Genomic DNA, 17,803 nt, shown 5'->3' on the forward strand with positions numbered 1-17,803 from the left:
CCCAAAGCATGAGCTCATTTTCAATGAGATTGTCTAGCATGCGTAATTTATGAGGTAGAACACAAATCTAATTAATTTGTCCAGTACTCATTCAAAGGATAGTGGCTGTAGGTTCCACCGAAAAGAAAAAAACATGTATCACTATAATATATTTTTGTCTATATGTTCTATTGATCAACTTGCCCACTTGACACACTTTCTTAGTCTCGCATAGCTTTGTTCTTGTCCCCATCATTATTGTCATACTTGCAGACCTTTTAGATATAAAGTGAAAATTAAGATATTCATATTCAATCCAATTATATCTGTAAACGAATGCAAGTAGGTAAAATGGAGACCCAAGAGGGCATGATATTTGAACAAAAGTTGTAGTGTATTAGAATATAATTATATTTCTCACTCAAGGGTTCAAAAGGTAAATTTGTATGACATCATTCTCGATTATAAATAAAAAAAAAAAAAAAAAACCCTCTGCTTTGTGGTTTAAGCTGTGATTGTTGTACAATTTAATCATGATCTTTTAGTTATTTTAATGGACAAAATGACAGAAGATATGCACACCAAGTCAACAATGCAATGACAGCCATTAACATTTACCAAAGATGGTGGTAGCTGGCAGACCCTTATCTGTCCATTATAATTGTGACAACTAAATCTTGTGTACATATGCTATATGTAAATATGCAATCCTACAAAAAAAATATGCAATCCTACAAGATTTGAACTGTCCATTTACTTTTCACAACTCACAAGTTGTCTTGGATCTTGGGGTTTGTTGGCAAATAGAGGGCAAGAAGTAATGATTTCTGTGGGCTGGGCCCATTGTGACAGTCCATAATTAGATAGTGGACTGTGTATTGGGCCCCCTTCCATCTAATGCTTTGAGCCCTTAATCTTAGTTTTCACGATTAACTCAGATGATATTCATTTATTTAATATTTCATAGAGGTCACGAGTTCGAGTTTTCCATCTCCTTCTACTATATATGAAGAATTGAATATATTCATTGTTCAGGGCCATTGGAATATATCAATATACATATACCCCACAAATTAAGTTGTTCATTATGTGTCTTCTTTTTTTTTTTTTTTGTGTGTTTTGTTACTGTTGTGATAATGACTTATCTTCTGTCACTCAAGTTGGCCAACTCTGAAGCCACGATGTGTAATCTGATAAACCCACATGTGCAATTCCTACATAAAATAAACCAAACGCCCCGAAATTTAAATTAATCAATGCTAAATTCAAAACCCTAAACTTGTGAATTTAGTTTTGATGCATAATATTTTTTTCAAGAGAAAAACATAAATTATATTTGATATGTCAACAAGGCGGCAAGGCCTACGAAAATGACATGTAGATCATTAGTTTGGTAGCTCATGTGAGCCCACCAGGTTTATTTCATTGATTTAATCAATGGAATAGTTTTATTTTCACTCTTTTATCTCATAATTCATTGTCCAAAATTGATTGTTTTAATATAGATTCTATTGTTTTTTAAAGCACAGTTTAAAATTCGTTGTTTTAGTTCTGAATTCATTTGTTTTTGAAATTCCATTGAAAAAAACAATGGCCTAGTTTGGTAAGGCATTTTGAAAATAGCAGATATACTAGTGGAAATGGTGGTAGCAGAAATGTTGGAGAATTTTAGTAGCAGAAATGCTGCTCGAATGTTGTGTGGTGTTTGGTTGAACTTTTGCTGGTAACATTTTTGCTGAGTATCATATATTAAATGATAAATATTTTATAATATCAATAAATTTATTTATTTATTAATTAATTTATAATAACACATGAAGTGAGGGTATAAACGGAATAAAAAAATTAATGGGGATAAAATTGACTTTTGACGGTGAAATGCTACTAAAATGCTTCATACAAGTAGCATGTCAAAAGTAGCATAAAATGCTGAGTAAAAATGTCTCGGATTACGTGTCAAAAAAACTCGTTTGGTAAGGCAGTAGCATTTATACTAGCAAGTAGTATAAATGCTACAAAAAATACTCCTCCAAACGGGGCCAATGTAATTAAGATTTACCCGATAAAACTCATTGACAATGAATGCTATTAGAAATAGTTTTATGTGCTGATTCTGAATATGTAATTTTTTTAAAAATCTAACATGTATTTTGAGAGTTAAAACGTTTTAAAATTTCATTTAAGAGATTTGAGCTCTCATGGACTACCACTATATGAGCCACCTAGCGGCTAACACTACTGTTATTGATAAAAAGGGTTAAATCAATCAAGAGGCCCTCCACTATTCCTAAGGTTAACTTTATGCACTTTATATAAAAAAGGTTAACTTTAAATATTTCTACCTTAATCTCTTATACTCGCCAAAATAGAGATATAGCCCTTTTCTGCGTGTTAGGTAAGTATATGTCTTAATCACCTCGCACATAAGCTGAGAGGTGGTTGGCGATATTAAGTTCCTCATATAACTGCGGTTAAAATATGATTTGTCACCCCGTGTAAAATGTTTGATAACACAGTACTCGTAATCTTCAAATACAAATATGCAATTGAAAATGAAAGAAGAAGAAATTAAAAACCCTAAATATCTTTGGAATTCAAAACTTGTGGTTGTCGATAAATCTATGATATTGAGAACCAAGCAATTACATGTTCTAAGCTAGAAATTAGTATTATATTGACCAGCCTTTCAATCGATCAATCAACACGTGATTTCTATTACAAAGATTCAATCTTCAACAAGTGTAGAAATCAACAAGCTCGTCCAATTGATCAGAACCGCCATTATCAAGCATCCACAACAAGTGCTCGAATAAAACAACCTCACAAGCAACCACAACTTCGTTACTATCATCATCATCACCATTGTTAAACCCACCTGACCTCTCTATAAGCTCTTGGAATAAAGGATGACAAATGGTATCCCAGCTCAACAAATACCTCCTCCTAGACTTCCCAACATAAACCGCCTGAAGCTCTTCCTGCTGCTCCGCCGCCGCGGCAATCGGGTTGTCTTCTGTCTCTGATGATGCTGCCGCTATCGAACTGCTCGCGCAACCAAGCTTACTGAGAGACGGCCATCTCTTAATTGCTGACTTTAGCTTCCTTAGTTTGCCAGTTTTGGCCATCTTTGTTAGTCTATAATTGAGAGAGAAGTAGAGAGTTTAGTTTCTGCAGAGAATGGGAATGGAAGGTTTTGTATATAAAGGCCAAAGAGATGGAGTGGGTGTGGGCCCTATTGGGCCACATGCATGGCCCATTGTTTGATATATACCAGCTAAGACGAGATATTTTGGAGATGCCAGACCAGGGGCTTTCCTTGGTTTTTTTTTTGGCCTCTAGTCCTGCTTTAGTCCATGAACCCCATTTGCTGGAATCTCTGTAAGTACTGTCTTTCAGCTGGAGTTGTATACTGTTATGCACTGTGATGATTCTTAAGCGCAGCTAAGTTACTTTTGTTTGCAATTCCAGTATGTTCTATCAAAATGACAAAAGAAAAACACAAAAAAGGACACAATAAATATTTTATTTTTGGTAACAAGAAACTACCCAACCCATAGATGATTGAGCTAGCGATAGGTAAGAGTAGGCCGAAACTCATAAAATCAAGATTTCACAAGAAAGTATCCCAATTAGTTGGTTCGAACTCTCAACCACGTAAACTAACTATGATGTTGTCTAAGTGGTTGGATAGTTAGAGCCGTTTGCATCGCTAATTCTGGGTTTGTACCACATGAATTGGATGCAACAGGCCCATTGGGCCACTTTATGGACTAGAATTGAAAGAACATGAGCAGCCCAGAGTTCCATTGCTTCACCACAATTTGACCTTTTTTTAGAAAATCCAGATAAAAATGGAAAATGAAAAAAAAAAAAACCCTATATTTTTTTCTATTATATGCACCAAGCTCAAACCGGAAGTACACCCGAGCCATTATGGAATGAACCGAATGATAAAGATGATAGGTATTAGTACACTCGAGTCACTATGTAATGAATAGAATGATAAAATGATGTGTATTACTTTGATGAGTAGGGTTCAAATCCCTTTCGATTTAAATTTTTTTTTTAAAAAAGGAAAAAAAAAACTCAAACCGGAGGTCCGGAACGTAAATAACTCACCCGAAAATATAAAACAACAATATACAAAACGGGGGCAAACAGTGGTCGTTTAAGGGGTTTCAGGCGTATTCGATCTAGGGTTTGGTTTTTCACTTTATAAGCCTCCCAAATACACGCGACGAGCAGCTGTCTCCGCCTCCCTGCAAAACAAACCCATCTCCAATTCTGCTTGCCAAAGTCGAAGCGAATATGGAGACCACCACAACATCAGCGGCTGCACGGCAGCTGTCTCAGAAAGAGACGGATATCCAGCTCATGCTGGCTGCAGAGGTCCATCTCGGCACTAAGAATTGTGACTTCCAGATGGACCGCTATGTCTTCAAGCGCCGCAATGACGGTAATAGCAATCTTTTTTCAGGATTATTGTCTATTAGGAGCGTCGTTTTTGATTGTTTATACTAATTGGTAGTTTCACCTCTGATTTATATGCTGCAGCTTAATGTGTTTCCCATTGATTTATATTAGTCAACATATTAAGTGTTTGAGGGCGAAGCTTTTTTGGTGATATTTTGTGGCTCTGATTTTGTTTTACTGGGACATAACATTTTATTGTTAATGGGAGATCTGATCTGATGAATTACACTGGTGTTACATGGTCTTCGTTATCATTTCCTATTACAATTGATTTTGTTTTGGGCTGCGGTTGTTTGTATCTGTTTTTTTTCTTTTTTATAGTCTAGTTTTTTGGGTGGTAAGCTTTGATATCATGGCCTCATGGACATGTTGATGTGAACCCAACCACTTAAACCATTAGTGGTTCGCTGTTAATTTATGTGCATTGTAAGATATGTTAATGAACAGATTGCTACTTTTTTTTTTCTTACTCCTGAAATGGAGCATCGAGCTGTCTGGTGGCATAAGTAGCTTGTAAGATGTCAAATGATGCTGACTAATTTTCATCATAATATTTAATACAGGAATTTATATCATAAACTTGGGTAAGACATGGGAAAAACTCCAGCTTGCTGCCAGGGTTATCGTAGCAGTTGAGAACCCTCAGGACATTATTGTTCAGTCTGCCAGGCCCTATGGTCAGAGAGCAGTGTTGAAGTTTGCCCAGTACACTGGTGCTCACGCAATTGCTGGAAGGCACACCCCTGGAACATTCACCAACCAGCTGCAGACCTCTTTCAATGAGCCTCGCCTCCTAATCCTCACAGATCCAAGGACTGATCACCAGGTGAATCGTGCATTAGTTTAGACCAATTTAATTGACGTTGAGGTCATATTAACACTGTTACTCAAAGTTGTGAGTGTTATGCAGCCCATTAAGGAGGCAGCTCTTGGGAATATACCGACTATTGCATTCTGTGACACAGATTCCCCAATGGGACATGTCGATATTGGAATACCTGCAAATAACAAGGGGAAGCATAGCATTGGCTGCCTCTTTTGGCTTTTAGCCAGGATGGTTTTGCAAATGCGTGGCACAATTCGTCCAGGGCACAAGTGGGATGTTATGGTAAACTCCAAATGCTTGTTTAATTCCAAATTCTAGTATAATAGATTTGCAAGTAAATGGTTGTCCTTAGTATTCAGAAATTTCTTTTATCTCAAGGGTCGTGAAAGAGGTTTATTTTTTGGCATTCATTTGTACATCCTACCCTGTTCTGTATCTTTTTCATTTACAAAAGCAGTAGCAGGTTCATGCAGCATATACCTTTTTGTTTAAATACAGTGGTGTCAAGCCGTTGGAGATTGTTGCATGAAATGATACCACTTCATATTATAATAATCGAAACTTTGCATTTGCTTCTTTAATTTATTCATCATCGTTCCTTTTATTTAAGTTCACATTTGTTATATTCTGTCTGTTTTTGTACATCATCTTAAATTAGCTGGTGGTTTTTCTTCTCTTTTGTGCAGGTGGATTTATTTTTCTACAGGGAGCCTGAGGAAGCCAAGCAGCAAGAAGAAGAAGCTGTTGCTGCTATTGATTATCCTCCTCCAACTGACTTTGCAGCTGATCAATGGACTGGTGCTCCAATTGGCGACCAATGGACTGATGTTCCACATGCTCCTATTCCTACTGCCCCTGGTGTCAGCTGGTCAGCAGATGCAGGTCTGTGTTTAGTCATGGACTATAGACACACTGGAAATTTTAATTTTTTGCTCTGAAGTACTTCATTTTATTTTTGTTTTAGTATTTAATACATCTACATACTGCCTTTCAATTATTCTTTTGTTGGGTGTATCCTGTATAATTGGGGTTTCAATTGTGCAACATGTTCTCACTGCATTATAGTAGTTGTGACTTGTAAAAATTTTTGTACTGCCGTGTATTTTTGCATGTTTATTGTGTCAAAATATAACACCCTTCGTCTGGCTTACTTGCAGCACCAATTGTAGATAATGACTGGGTTGTAGCTCAGCCACAATTATCGGCACCTGGATTGGACACTGTTGCTGCTCCTCCTGTTCCTGAGGCTGAGTGGAATTGAATGCAGACTTCAATTATTGAGTTTTCTTTTTTGTGAGGTTTTGCCATTAATTTCTATTGTTAATTGGGAACCGAAACTTTCTTGTTTATTGGGGAGCACAACTTAGTTGTAGACATGCAATTCTAGTGATTTTGAATTTTGAAGGGGATGCTATATTTTGAACATGCTACATAATATGAGTTCTCTGTTAACTTCCGAAACTTCATGGTTGGAAGACAAATTGCTTTGAAGTTATTGGTTGAGATTCGAGCAACGCAAATCCTGAAAATATGTGGTTGGAGGCTTGGAGCCAGTAAATTTGGCCAAGCCAAGACCTTGATACTTAATGTCAATTAAGTGCATATGGCGGAGGATTTCATTGAAAAAACATAAAGAATGCATTGCCTTATTACATATTGGAGCGGATTTGACTAAGAGCTAGCAGACCTGACGGCAAAGAATCCTGCACTATAAGGTGCTGTTGGATCTTAGAGAAGTAATCAAGTACAGAACTTATGGTATAATTCTAGGTGAAAATGTAAAGAAAATGTAATGGAGCTCTAAATTGGTTAGCAGTAGGTATTTATTTAGCCTATTCTTTCATTTCATGCATTGCCTCTCTATATTTACAAATGCTGTGGTCTTATTTAACCCAAGAAGCACTCTGTCCAAAGGAATGCCAGAATGCCAGAAATGTTCTCATAATTTTGGTCTCCAAGACTTCCAATGCTTGATTTTCTGCATAGGAATCGACTCAGAGGAACAGCATCCCTCCATTATTTACCCAGTGCAAAAAGTTCTCAGAGTATCCATCCGAAATTTCATTCGGAAGCTGCTCATTCCCAGTTTGATTTCTTCCCTGTAGGCAAAGGATGAAATATTAATTGGCCTGTCTGCAGTTCATGGCATGCTGAATGTCAAATGACAACATTTAGATGATCCTATGGACTACATGAGAATTTGACTGCAGTAACAGAAGCTTATGCATTTTTACAGCACCGAGAGGTGAAGGCCAATAAATAAACTGAAAGGCATAAACCACAAGGGAACAGCACCTGCTCAAGAGTCCCCTACTGCCTAATGCCCTATACAACGGAAATGCCGCCTATTGATTAGAGGGATACTTTTACAGGATATGGAAAATTTGAAAACCTTACAATAGGATATAGTTTATGAACAATGAAAACTCAACAAGGCCATAAGGAAGATTGAGTTCTTTGCTATGGATGCATGCAATCCAAGGTGGGTCATGCTAAGTTTTTGCAACTACACAAGTATTGTGCGGGAAGAAAATAAATATTTTTCCCGCTAACAAAAAACAGAGACTAACTAATATTTGCAAGGGCAACCTTTACAAAATAATTTACAGAAAAGTATGACAGGCCTTGCTGGAGAAATTGTAATCCACTGACCTTTAAACTGGATCCAGACTCACTCGAGGATGTAGTGGTCTCCGTTTTTAGTTCATTCTCCAGATTCTCAGAAGATGGGCCAGCAGTAGACCTGCAGCCATTAAAACCGTTGTTAGTAATGAAAGCTCAATAGGAATTCAAAATTATTACATTAGAAAAAAACCTCGGTTGGAATGCATCTAGTGTACGACATTTGGTTCATGCTTGACACTAGCACTAAACTACTACCAAATAAATGCTATTGTATCACTTTTCATAAGGTGATTTCATTGGATTTCTGTTGCATGTCAACCACGTGGGGCACCTCGACTCTTGACTGCAAATATCTCTTTCTCGAGTAAAAAAACAAAGCCTGATGTCAATTTAAGTTAGTTTTTGTTTAATCAAGACAAAGAAACATGTATTTGGGAGAAAGTCAAGTCGAGTTGATAGCAGTTGTGGAGATGGTGGTGGTATTGTAATGGGCACACCTAAGAGTATTTGTGGAGGGGATATTAGCAGTGATTTTAAACAGTTCATAATTTTAATTTAGATGGAACAAGCAAAACTATCATTGGTTTGACGGAAAAGAATTCTACTGCAAATTCGTACACTTACATTCAGAAGATCGATATGGATTATATATAATGGAAGAAAATAACTTGAGGAACAATGGTAGATAATTCACATCATGGACCCCAATTTCAAATAACTTCTCTTACGGATTCATGTACCAACCCCAATTTATATGGGATAATGACACTTTATTGATGATGATAACAATCAGTTAATCACTCAGCAGATCGACAAAAAGAGAAGATCTACCTGTCATATATATTTTCTTCGCATGAATTCCCAGATGAAGAGAGCCAGTCCATATCAAGAAAATTTGAGCAGCTACATGCATCCCCATGTTCATCATAACATATTTCTTCCCTTTCAAAAAATGGATCAATTTCCAATTCTCCAAAAAGCCTTCTGCTAGCCATTAAGGGAGTATACCTACAAAAGACAGCCAAGATTTAATCAGCTAAACAGCAGATGAAGAAATCTACATTTTGAGGTACATCAAATTAATTAAATATATAAATCGTAATGATTCAAGAGTAGAACCATGCTGGCCATAGACTCAGCAAAAAGATGAATCTCAAAACCAAGTAGTGATAAATTATAGCCCAGTCAAGCCAGATAGTCAATAATATATCCATTTCCTTTCCTCGATTGATAGAGGCGTTAGCCTGGTTGGTTGTACCATTGGTCTTTGTGCACATGAGTGCATGAGGTCGGATGTTTGAGCTACACCAGGCGCAACAATTCTGGAGGTTTACCAGCACGGGCTTTAGCCCGAGTTTAAGCGTCTGTCGTCGTGGTGCAGGTTGTGGCAGTCAAACCCGGGTTTTAGAACCGGCCCAGGAGTTCCGAAGGGGCCGTTGAGTCGGGGGTTTCCCGGTATCAAAAAAAAAAGTTAAAAGAAATTCAAAAACCTTACAAAGAACAAGGGCGAGGATAAATCAAAGTCTATTTTTTAAAAATTAGACACCGGATCATATATTATGGAAATTTGACCACTAATAGAATACAATTATTTCACAAAATTTATTCAACTGATTATCCATTTCTGTCTGGCGAGTTTGTCTAGATGAGTCACTCGACATGAAATTGAAGGAGAAACAAAAGGGTTTTTTGGAAGAAAAATATAGCTGATTAAGTCAACATGCTAACCTTTCTCAAAGCTTTCTACATACAAATAGTTAGCCATGAGCTATCTTACCAAATATGGTGACAGTAAAAGAGGGAGAGAACAAATGTGATCTAAGCAGACCTTGAATAGGATAATTCACTTTCACAACTTGATCTCTCTGGAGTGGACTCTGAAAGACCATTGTCAACTCCTTGTCCCTTAGCGAGTAAAGGCTTACTGTGGTCCGCAATTGTCTCACCCACAAGTGTATCACTATCAGATTGAAGATTTCCCTCAGAATGTGATCTCTTTAATGATAACCTACAGATAATTGGAAAAAGGATGCATGAGTTGTTCTGCATAAGCCATCAAATTGACAGAGTAATTTTTATTGATGACTTACATTGTATTGCCACACAATTACTTTGATAATATTACTGCTCAATTATATGCTAAATGGAATTTCACAAACAATGACCTCTTTTAATTGATGATAATTATGTGCAATAGAGAAAGGGAAGCAAAATCACATGAAAACAGCATACCTTCTCCAAACAAATGTCTTCAAACAATGACCTCTTTTAATTGATGATAATTATGTGCAATAGAGAAAGGGAAGCAAAATCACATGAAAACAGCATACCTTCTCCAAACAAATGTCTTCAAACCCTAAACCAAAATTCTAGATGCACACATTTTCTTAATTTTCTGAAGTGATGAGGCTGTTCAATAAAGGTGCAAAAGCTATCAGTACTTGCAATTTAAAGAACTGTGATTGATATGTAACTTTTTTCTCATACGCAATTCATTGTGGACCTACAAAATGCATACTCCAATTTTGTCGGTAATGCATTTCTACACCACAAAAGTTCAAAGAATAGTTGTGAGAACATCATGTCACTATTTACAAGTCATAGCCTTAAAATTGATGTCGAAATGCAATATATACACATTCGTAAATTTTAGTGCACCTAATATGACTTTTTGCACAAAATTATTAAATCATTCGTTGCTGATGCGTAATTTGATTGTTATTATACTTGCTAGAACGTTTCAGTTCCTTAAAGTCAATGATAACTTCAAGAAAGAGGGGCTGGCTCTATAGATAGTTAGATGAGTCTGAAGTTTCCAAAATACTTCAAATGGCAGAGATAACAATGGATACAGGAGGAATCATTGAAAATATATGAGAAAGACCTAAGAAGTAGGACATTATTAAAAAATGAAGAATGCAGTGAAAATGCAACTATAAATTTCTGGGAAAGGTCAAAAGGTGGGCATCTTCAGCATTTTGTCAAGAACCCACCTGAAAATTACTGAATTTCTTAGTCTCATATTCATGAGCATTTCAGAAGAATTGAATACCACATATAATCATTCTTGTTTTAATCTCTTAATGACAGAATGCATGGTTTCTTGACATTTATGCAATTATGGATCTATTGACAAGATAGAATTTTCAGAATTATGTACACTTAAAGAAAGAAAAGACAATCATACCTAGAATTCTCATCATCAAAATTAGGACCTAGTGCGCCTACATTGTAATGTTGGTCTGAATCCAATTCCCATAGTGCAGGTTTACCCTTTTGTGGCTGAAAGTGACCCAAGAACCTGCTCAATTATCAAACTAATTAATAATTTCATGAGCAATATCTCAAATTCAAAAGTTACGATTTCAGAGTGCCTAAATGTTAGTGCTCAAGTAAATAAATGCAGTGGCGGAGGGCAATTGACTAACATGTTGATGGCATCTTGTTTCTCAGCATCCATGTAAGCATTACTGTAGTAACGCTGCAACGTTCTCAAAAACTCCTGGGATTGAGTGGCTGCTTTCCACTGACCTCTACTCTCAGAAAATATCTGTTTCATTTTACAATCACAAACAAATAAATAAATAATACAAAACTATTGAGAGACATTTTTAATTAAAAAAAACACAGAAATAAGACTTAACTAGCACACAGGCGCTACAAGCCAGGCAAGCTCAGGCTTCAAAGGGAAAAAAGGGATGGCTTATATTTGCCTCTTATGGGACCTGAACTGGTTTGTGGCTTGCCCATGGACAAAGTAGTCCCACAAAATTAGTGACAGTAACCATTCGTTTCTTTAGTTTTTTGGACTTGTCAAAGTCAGCTGGAGACTTAAGAATGACTATAGAGACTGATGAATGATAAGGTAAATTTTTTTTAAAAAAAAAAACATTGTATACTCCTACATCCCTTCCAAATTATCATGCATCTTTTCCTAAGACCTAAATGTAAAGAGTTCAGAATTGATATTGTGCTTTTCTCACTTGAATGTTAAGTCAATTTATTAAAGCATCAAGAAGGTGCAGAGAAATTACAAGGAGGCTAATCTAGAGGCCCCTAAAAAGTTGTTACAAAGAGGAGAAGTCCAGACTCCAGAATTTGATGAACGGTCAATGAAAGCATCTACTAAGGATTAAGGAGAAATTAGAATTGAATACTCGGTAGTTCCTCTCATTCCAAATCAACCACATAATGGACATTGGTAATAGTTGAATGATTTCTCTTTGGTCTTCTCTGTAGTTAGAGAACTCAAGGTAACAAGCAATAAACAAGACGGTATTAATCTCAACCATCATTTTGTTTCAAGCAGTAGTGTGATGATTAAAAGTGTGGTGTTCAAAAACTCCTGTTTAGAGTAGTAGTGTGGTGATTAAAAGTGTTGTATTAAAAACTCTTCAGTTCAAGCAAACTTTTATACTGAAAAAAATAGGTATTTGGCAAAGTATTGGTCTGCAATGGTGCAACCTAATCCACCCATAGGCCATATCTATCAAGGCAAGCACAAAATTTTATGTTTCCACCAGTCCAGCAATGATGAATTGATAAATCAATGACTTAAAAATCATCATTAAACAAATTACCTTGTTATGGGCAGCGGACCCACCATACTGCAGTGCGAGTGTGTCACCCATAGTCTCGTAAACTCTCATTAAGTCCTCCGCCAATGGATTGTCCAGATCTATATCTGGGGATTCTATAAATCCTAAAACATGTAGCTGACGTCCAAGAGCCATCAAGCCATAGGCATATTGAGCAACATTTGTGCGATCCAGACAGTCTATACAATTGGTTCTCAAGACCCCATTCTGAAACAAAAGGCCTTTGATACTGTGATTTCCACTTGCATCACCAACGGCACTCGTAACTTCTGACTCCAAGTTTCCTGCAGCCTTGTCTTTACTGGTAAGGTTTTGAGAGAAGTCACAATCACTTTTCCTGCAACATAGTTACATCGCAAGTGACACAAATAGCTAAAGGCATTTTTATAAATAGTCAACGATGGATGGTAGCCAGAAGCAAACACATTACTATGACTTGCACATCAATAATTATAGTGAACAGTTTCTTATTTATTTCCAACACAAGGAAGCCTACAAAAAACTCTTATAATTGCATATATGTATTAAAGACAGGATGGAGCCCTGCATAAAAATGGGTTGAAATGCAATACTAAGTTGAAGAAGCAGCAAAATTCTCTGGATAGAGTAAACAGGTTGGACTTCAATTATGTCAGGCGGTAGGACAAGAATTTAGCTTTATTACTTTTCTATTTCTGCTGAAGAATACATTTGTATATATGTTTGTGTTGTGCATGCACAAGCATCTGTAACAATAGATACTATGTCAAAAGGATAGCAGCTTTGGTAGAGAACTCACTCAACGTAAGATGAGTTTGGCAGTTCCTTATAGAAAAAATTTGCGACTGCTGGACAGTAAAAGATGCCAGTTAAGTTCAATGCATATGCAGCCACTCTGCCCAAAAGTGCCAACACATTGATAGCTTTGCTGAAAAACATGAAAAGTTTATTTATGTTAGCCTTCAAATAAATGCGAAAAGAAAATAGAACATTGCATGAGCAAGGAATGGCTAAAGTACTTTCTCGAGTGTTCGTGTAGATCCCAGTGAAGAAACCTCAGTCGATTTTCCTGGGATAAACCTTTGTTTATATATTTGATGGCATCTGCAAACTCTGCACGTAAAATAGCTTCTCGAGGTTTCTTCTCACGTGTCTGCGAATCACCAACCATGAAATGAAGGAAAACCACATCAGAAATTGCATTGTGGATGACTGGATGCTGGTATTTGGTCCATATGCAACTAGAGAAATGGCTCACCGATAATGCAGAAAGGCCTACCTTTATCAAATTCAATATAATTATAGGATTTCCATATCTCTTTACTAGATTTTCAAAATGAAGTCTCGTTGCCTCATAATTTTGGTCCTTCTTTGATACTGTAAATCAGAAGAGAGATCATCAGTGTAGAAGTTAAAAACTGACAACAAAATAGTTTGGTGTGTCAAATTCATACATAAAATATTTGGTTTAAGATTCAATCGCGAAGTTTCCTGGGACCAGAAGAGTGGGATCGAACCCCGATTTTGTACAACAGAACTAATATGCACAGGACATCCTTCAGGAACGTCTTCAAACAGAATCTGTTCCGTCTCAACATCATTAGCCACTCGACCCTTCTCATTCACACCACGTTTCAAATATCTAAACAAGAAAGGAGAAATAAAGTAATAGTAAAGTTCTAAGTTCAGTATCAGGACCAGGGCTAAGAAAGAAACTATTCAGAATGAATAGGAATATTCCATCTATTCAGATTTTTTTTAAAGAACATTCAAAAACATATAGAAATATGCAAAACTTGTAAGCTCATTTTTTTTTAACTTTTTAGCAACATGATAAGAGAGAAGGAAGCATTCACAAGCAGCAGACTAGAATGGAAGTAGAGGAAAAACTCAGGATGTTGCTTGACCCACTCACTTGAAAGAATTAAGCCACATGTTATTACAAATATCAAGATTTAACCCATTAATCCAGGTAGCATTATTTTTATTAAAAAAAGTATCCAAACCTCGTGCCAGCATAATGACGCGAGCGCCTGGCAATGAGAGTCAACTTAAAGTCCCTGCCAGATACCGAAAGCTTGACCTGCATAACAAATTAGGAAACTACATATCAGATCAAACTTTAAAATCTGCAGCAGTAAGAACATGATAAGTTGCACAGAAAAGTAGCCAAATTTTATTTTTCAGACAGGTTTGTAAGCCAATGCGAACTAGAGGAGCCTGAAAGCTATTTTACGGAATAAAAGGTAACAAAAATTAGATCTTAACAAGTGGCTCCTGTCTTAGAGTACAGAAGAGGCATCACATAAAGTGGTGGAACACCTGCACTTCTATGTCATCACAGTTTGTAATAACACAGGTAAATTCTAAGCAAAGTTAAGCTTGTATGCCACTGAAGTTTCTAGATTAAACGCTGACTACAATAATAGCTCCCATGAAGCCATAACAAAGAAACCATAAGCTCTACAATGTAACCATGATTCTGTCGAAAAATAAACAATACCTGTTTAAAGAAGCCATATACTAATGCAACCGTCCAAAGAGTATTCTTCAGGTTATTCTGGATTCCTTGAGTTAGGAACTCATTCCAAACAAACATTGTTTCGTAGTGACCTTGTCCAGTCTCATTCTGACACAGATTCTTTTGAAGACTATGCATGATATTGTATGAGTAGCTGAAAAAGAAGTCCTTTGTAAGGTCCACTGTGCATAGGAGTTTCTTGTATCTATGTCAACAGAAGAAGAAAATGAGTGAAGACAAGTCGACTTTGGTAAAGTGTGCAGTCATCAACGAATAATTAAATGCTCAAACAGAAAAATCTAAACCAGAAACAAAAGGGAAAGAAAAATTCCCCCACAAACCCTGATGATACCTTTTCTCAGTCAACGTGTTATATTAACATCACAACAGCAATGTGGTTTGCCCCTGTGCATATGCAAGAAATGAACTGGCAAAACCATTTGTGCAACATTATAATCTATGACATGTGCAAGAAAGGATGCATTTGACATTTCGTACTTTAGAACTCTGACGCTCTCTGTTTCAACATCTAACGCGAGGGTGCAAAAAAAAACTATCAGCCAATATCATTGATTTAACACTAAAGGGTATACTCCCAAAAAATGGTTCAGAGATTACCTCCACAGAGACAACCTGTCTACTACTAACAGATGATCCCAACATAGTTAACAAGTCCCAAACAAAATACTAGAGAACCAAAAAAACCAAGCCATTAAGCAATTCTCTAATCTCCACTAAATTACAAATGATGGACATATATCTCAATAGCTAATCTAAACGTCCCCTAAGAAGTACCAAGTACATAATACATTTACTTGCAGTACGGACAAAAGACCTGTTCTCATTCTTAGAATTAGTCATTTTGGACAGCACAGTAGGATTTGGAATAGGAATCATCTCGCTTTTTGCAATGGCATATATTGTCTGGCCACAGATGGTACCGAGCTTCCTTCTTTTAGTAATCAGCAACATGTAATGGGGTCCCAAAAATTTAATGAATCCTAGTCACAGGAAATGAAAAATACATGAATTCCATATTAAATAACATACAACGGATACAGTATAAGCCATGCAGACACAACATACCAACTATTCCATAACAGATGGTGACAAATTTGAGACCGCCGGTAGATCTATTTCCCTCATGTATCTGCCTTAGTAGATCAAAGCATTCACTTTCCGTGTACATTGTAGAATCTTCAAGAATATTTAGTTCACATGGCTCAAGTCTGTCAATCTTTAGCACCCTCCAAAAGGTTCTGTTTTTGTCCCTCCCCACCATATAGAAGTTCTGTGGCATACAAAGGTAAGAGAATGCTGCATCAAATGAAGTTGTCATGGATAGTTGGTTGGAAATAGATGAGTAGTTAAAATAGATAGCACAGATGCTCAATGAAAAGTGAGCTTTCGCCGACCAATCAAAGAGGGGAGTGAGAAAAACAATGTGCTTTAACTCACTGTTTGAATGGTATTACACATATATATCAGGAAAAGTAAAATAATTTTTGAATGGTAAGAGAATACTTTTGCATCCATTACGAATAAACTGCACGTCATGTACATAGAAACATATTTAAATGTAGAGAGCAATTAAGCTATCAAAACAATAAATCAGAATCCCGCAAACAAGACACATACGATAAACATAAGCTTGGATTAGGAATTGAGGCAAGAAATATGTAAACATATACCGAGCGAGTCTCGTAGAGCCTGAACTTCTGAAGGTAGTAAGAATTCTGTTCGGATTCTGCAGGAATCATAGTTCCAGATGCCATAACAATTCGGATCCCGAGCTCCAACTGAAGCTCGGGAGGAGTCAACTCTGAAGAAACCAAAAAAAAAAATCCGCTCTCTCTCTTTTAGCTTCTCGCTACAAAAAAAAAAAAAAAACCTCCAAAGCTTAATCTAATACACACAGACAATACATACAAGCGTTCCGACACATACATACATCTATACATATACAAACATGGAAAAACAAAAAGAATCAAACAATGAGAGAGAATCAAAGAGCAGCCACAAACAGAGCTACAGAGCTGCTTCAGAACACGATCTCTCTGTGATTTGAAGACCAGCGAGCGGTTTTACGGTGGCGGATCAGCCGAGTCAGAGACGAAGAGAGAGGGAGACAGGAGCCACACAAACAAAGAAAAAAATTAGAGAGAGAAAGAACAAATAGAGAATCCCAAATATTATTTCCTTTTAAGCGTATTTTCAACGGGTTTTAATTTTTAAATACATCAATGGGAATTCGTGTCTTAATAAAGACTGCTAAAATATGGCCGTTATTTACATGGATCTTTCTTTATACGGACGGTACCGATACAGTAGAGACTCGGAAAGTGTGAGTGAGACAATGAACTCGGGCGAGTTTGTGATACAATATAGTGCATGTTTGGCAGTGCAAATATAGTGCATGTTTGGCAGTGTGTTTGTTGGTTGTGGTGAGATGTACCACAGTTTTTTTGTAACACGTCAAATGTATTTTGTCAGCAGAACTCACCTCACAGCAGCATAGTTTTTTACCTCACAACACCAAAATATAAACACTCTCAAACGTTTTATACCGTAACGTAAAATACTTTAGGTCAAGTACTTTATTTTAGTCTAGTCCTCGACCTAAATACTTCCAAATACAACCCAAAAAACCCTAAAATGATAAAACGTCACCAACATCCATTCTAAAAGTATCCTAGTAAATAACAGTGTGTGATACTCATTTATTATGATCATATATGTATGTATTATGTATATGCGTAGTTGTTTGCGACGGAATTCGAGTGTTGCGAACAAATAAGATAA

The 17,803-nt window shown here is 36.6% G+C and overlaps 3 protein-coding genes across 6 annotated transcripts; 1 reads left to right on the plus strand and 2 right to left on the minus strand.

Annotated features, from left to right (window-relative positions):
- Positions 1-2,565: 2,565 nt before the first annotated feature.
- On the minus strand, positions 2,566-3,163 carry LOC120004382 (auxin-responsive protein SAUR78-like). The gene has a single exon (XM_038853724.1). The coding sequence runs from the start codon at positions 3,102-3,104 to the stop codon at positions 2,712-2,714; it is 393 nt and encodes a 130-aa protein (XP_038709652.1). The 5' UTR covers positions 3,105-3,163; the 3' UTR covers positions 2,566-2,711.
- A 971-nt stretch (positions 3,164-4,134) lies between these two features.
- On the plus strand, positions 4,135-6,708 carry LOC120003836 (40S ribosomal protein SA-like). The gene is made up of 5 exons (XM_038852953.1): positions 4,135-4,435; positions 5,016-5,278; positions 5,363-5,560; positions 5,965-6,160; positions 6,436-6,708. The coding sequence occupies exons 1-5, from the start codon at positions 4,288-4,290 to the stop codon at positions 6,537-6,539; spliced, it is 909 nt and encodes a 302-aa protein (XP_038708881.1). The 5' UTR covers positions 4,135-4,287; the 3' UTR covers positions 6,540-6,708.
- Positions 6,709-6,876: 168 nt separating this feature from the next.
- Positions 6,877-17,183, minus strand: LOC120003835 (phosphoinositide phosphatase SAC2-like). 4 transcript variants are annotated; one of them, XM_038852950.1, is made up of 16 exons: positions 16,693-17,183; positions 16,088-16,292; positions 15,837-16,002; positions 14,984-15,155; positions 14,487-14,563; positions 13,935-14,122; positions 13,760-13,857; positions 13,500-13,633; positions 13,280-13,408; positions 12,484-12,838; positions 11,332-11,453; positions 11,091-11,204; positions 9,732-9,911; positions 8,735-8,911; positions 7,931-8,021; positions 6,877-7,377 (listed from the first exon to the last, which is right to left on the minus strand). In XM_038852950.1, the coding sequence occupies exons 1-16, from the start codon at positions 16,774-16,776 to the stop codon at positions 7,273-7,275; spliced, it is 2,397 nt and encodes a 798-aa protein (XP_038708878.1). In that variant the 5' UTR covers positions 16,777-17,183; the 3' UTR covers positions 6,877-7,272. The 4 variants fall into 4 exon arrangements, with proteins under 4 accessions (XP_038708878.1, XP_038708876.1, XP_038708879.1 ...); XM_038852948.1 differs by having other exon boundaries at positions 14,984-15,206; positions 16,693-17,182; XM_038852951.1 differs by having other exon boundaries at positions 14,984-15,206; positions 16,088-16,318; positions 16,693-17,182.
- Between the last annotated feature and the right edge of the window lie 620 nt (positions 17,184-17,803).

Source organism: Tripterygium wilfordii, chromosome 8 (assembly GCF_013401445.1).
Source record: "Tripterygium wilfordii isolate XIE 37 chromosome 8, ASM1340144v1, whole genome shotgun sequence".
Lineage (NCBI taxonomy): Eukaryota > Viridiplantae > Streptophyta > Magnoliopsida > Celastrales > Celastraceae > Tripterygium > Tripterygium wilfordii.

What these genes read in the sequence shown, in the direction of transcription:
- LOC120003835 (XM_038852948.1), bottom strand. Translation starts at nt 16,776, where the DNA reads ATGGCATCTGGAACTATGATTCCTGCAGAATCCGAACAGAATTCTTAC. An exon ending in GGTCCGCTGCCCATAACAAG is followed by an intron (nt 11,454 to 12,483) that starts GTAATTTGTTTA and finishes AAAATGAAACAG; the next exon opens with ATATTTTCTGAGAGTAGAGG. An exon ending in TTTGATGATGAGAATTCTAG is followed by an intron (nt 9,912 to 11,090) that starts GTATGATTGTCT and finishes AATTATCTGTAG; the next exon opens with GTTATCATTAAAGAGATCAC.
- LOC120003836 (XM_038852953.1), top strand. Translation starts at nt 4,288, where the DNA reads ATGGAGACCACCACAACATCAGCGGCTGCACGGCAGCTGTCTCAGAAA. An exon ending in CTTCAAGCGCCGCAATGACG is followed by an intron (nt 4,436 to 5,015) that starts GTAATAGCAATC and finishes TATTTAATACAG; the next exon opens with GAATTTATATCATAAACTTG. An exon ending in CAGCTGGTCAGCAGATGCAG is followed by an intron (nt 6,161 to 6,435) that starts GTCTGTGTTTAG and finishes GCTTACTTGCAG; the next exon opens with CACCAATTGTAGATAATGAC.
- LOC120004382 (XM_038853724.1), bottom strand. Translation starts at nt 3,104, where the DNA reads ATGGCCAAAACTGGCAAACTAAGGAAGCTAAAGTCAGCAATTAAGAGA.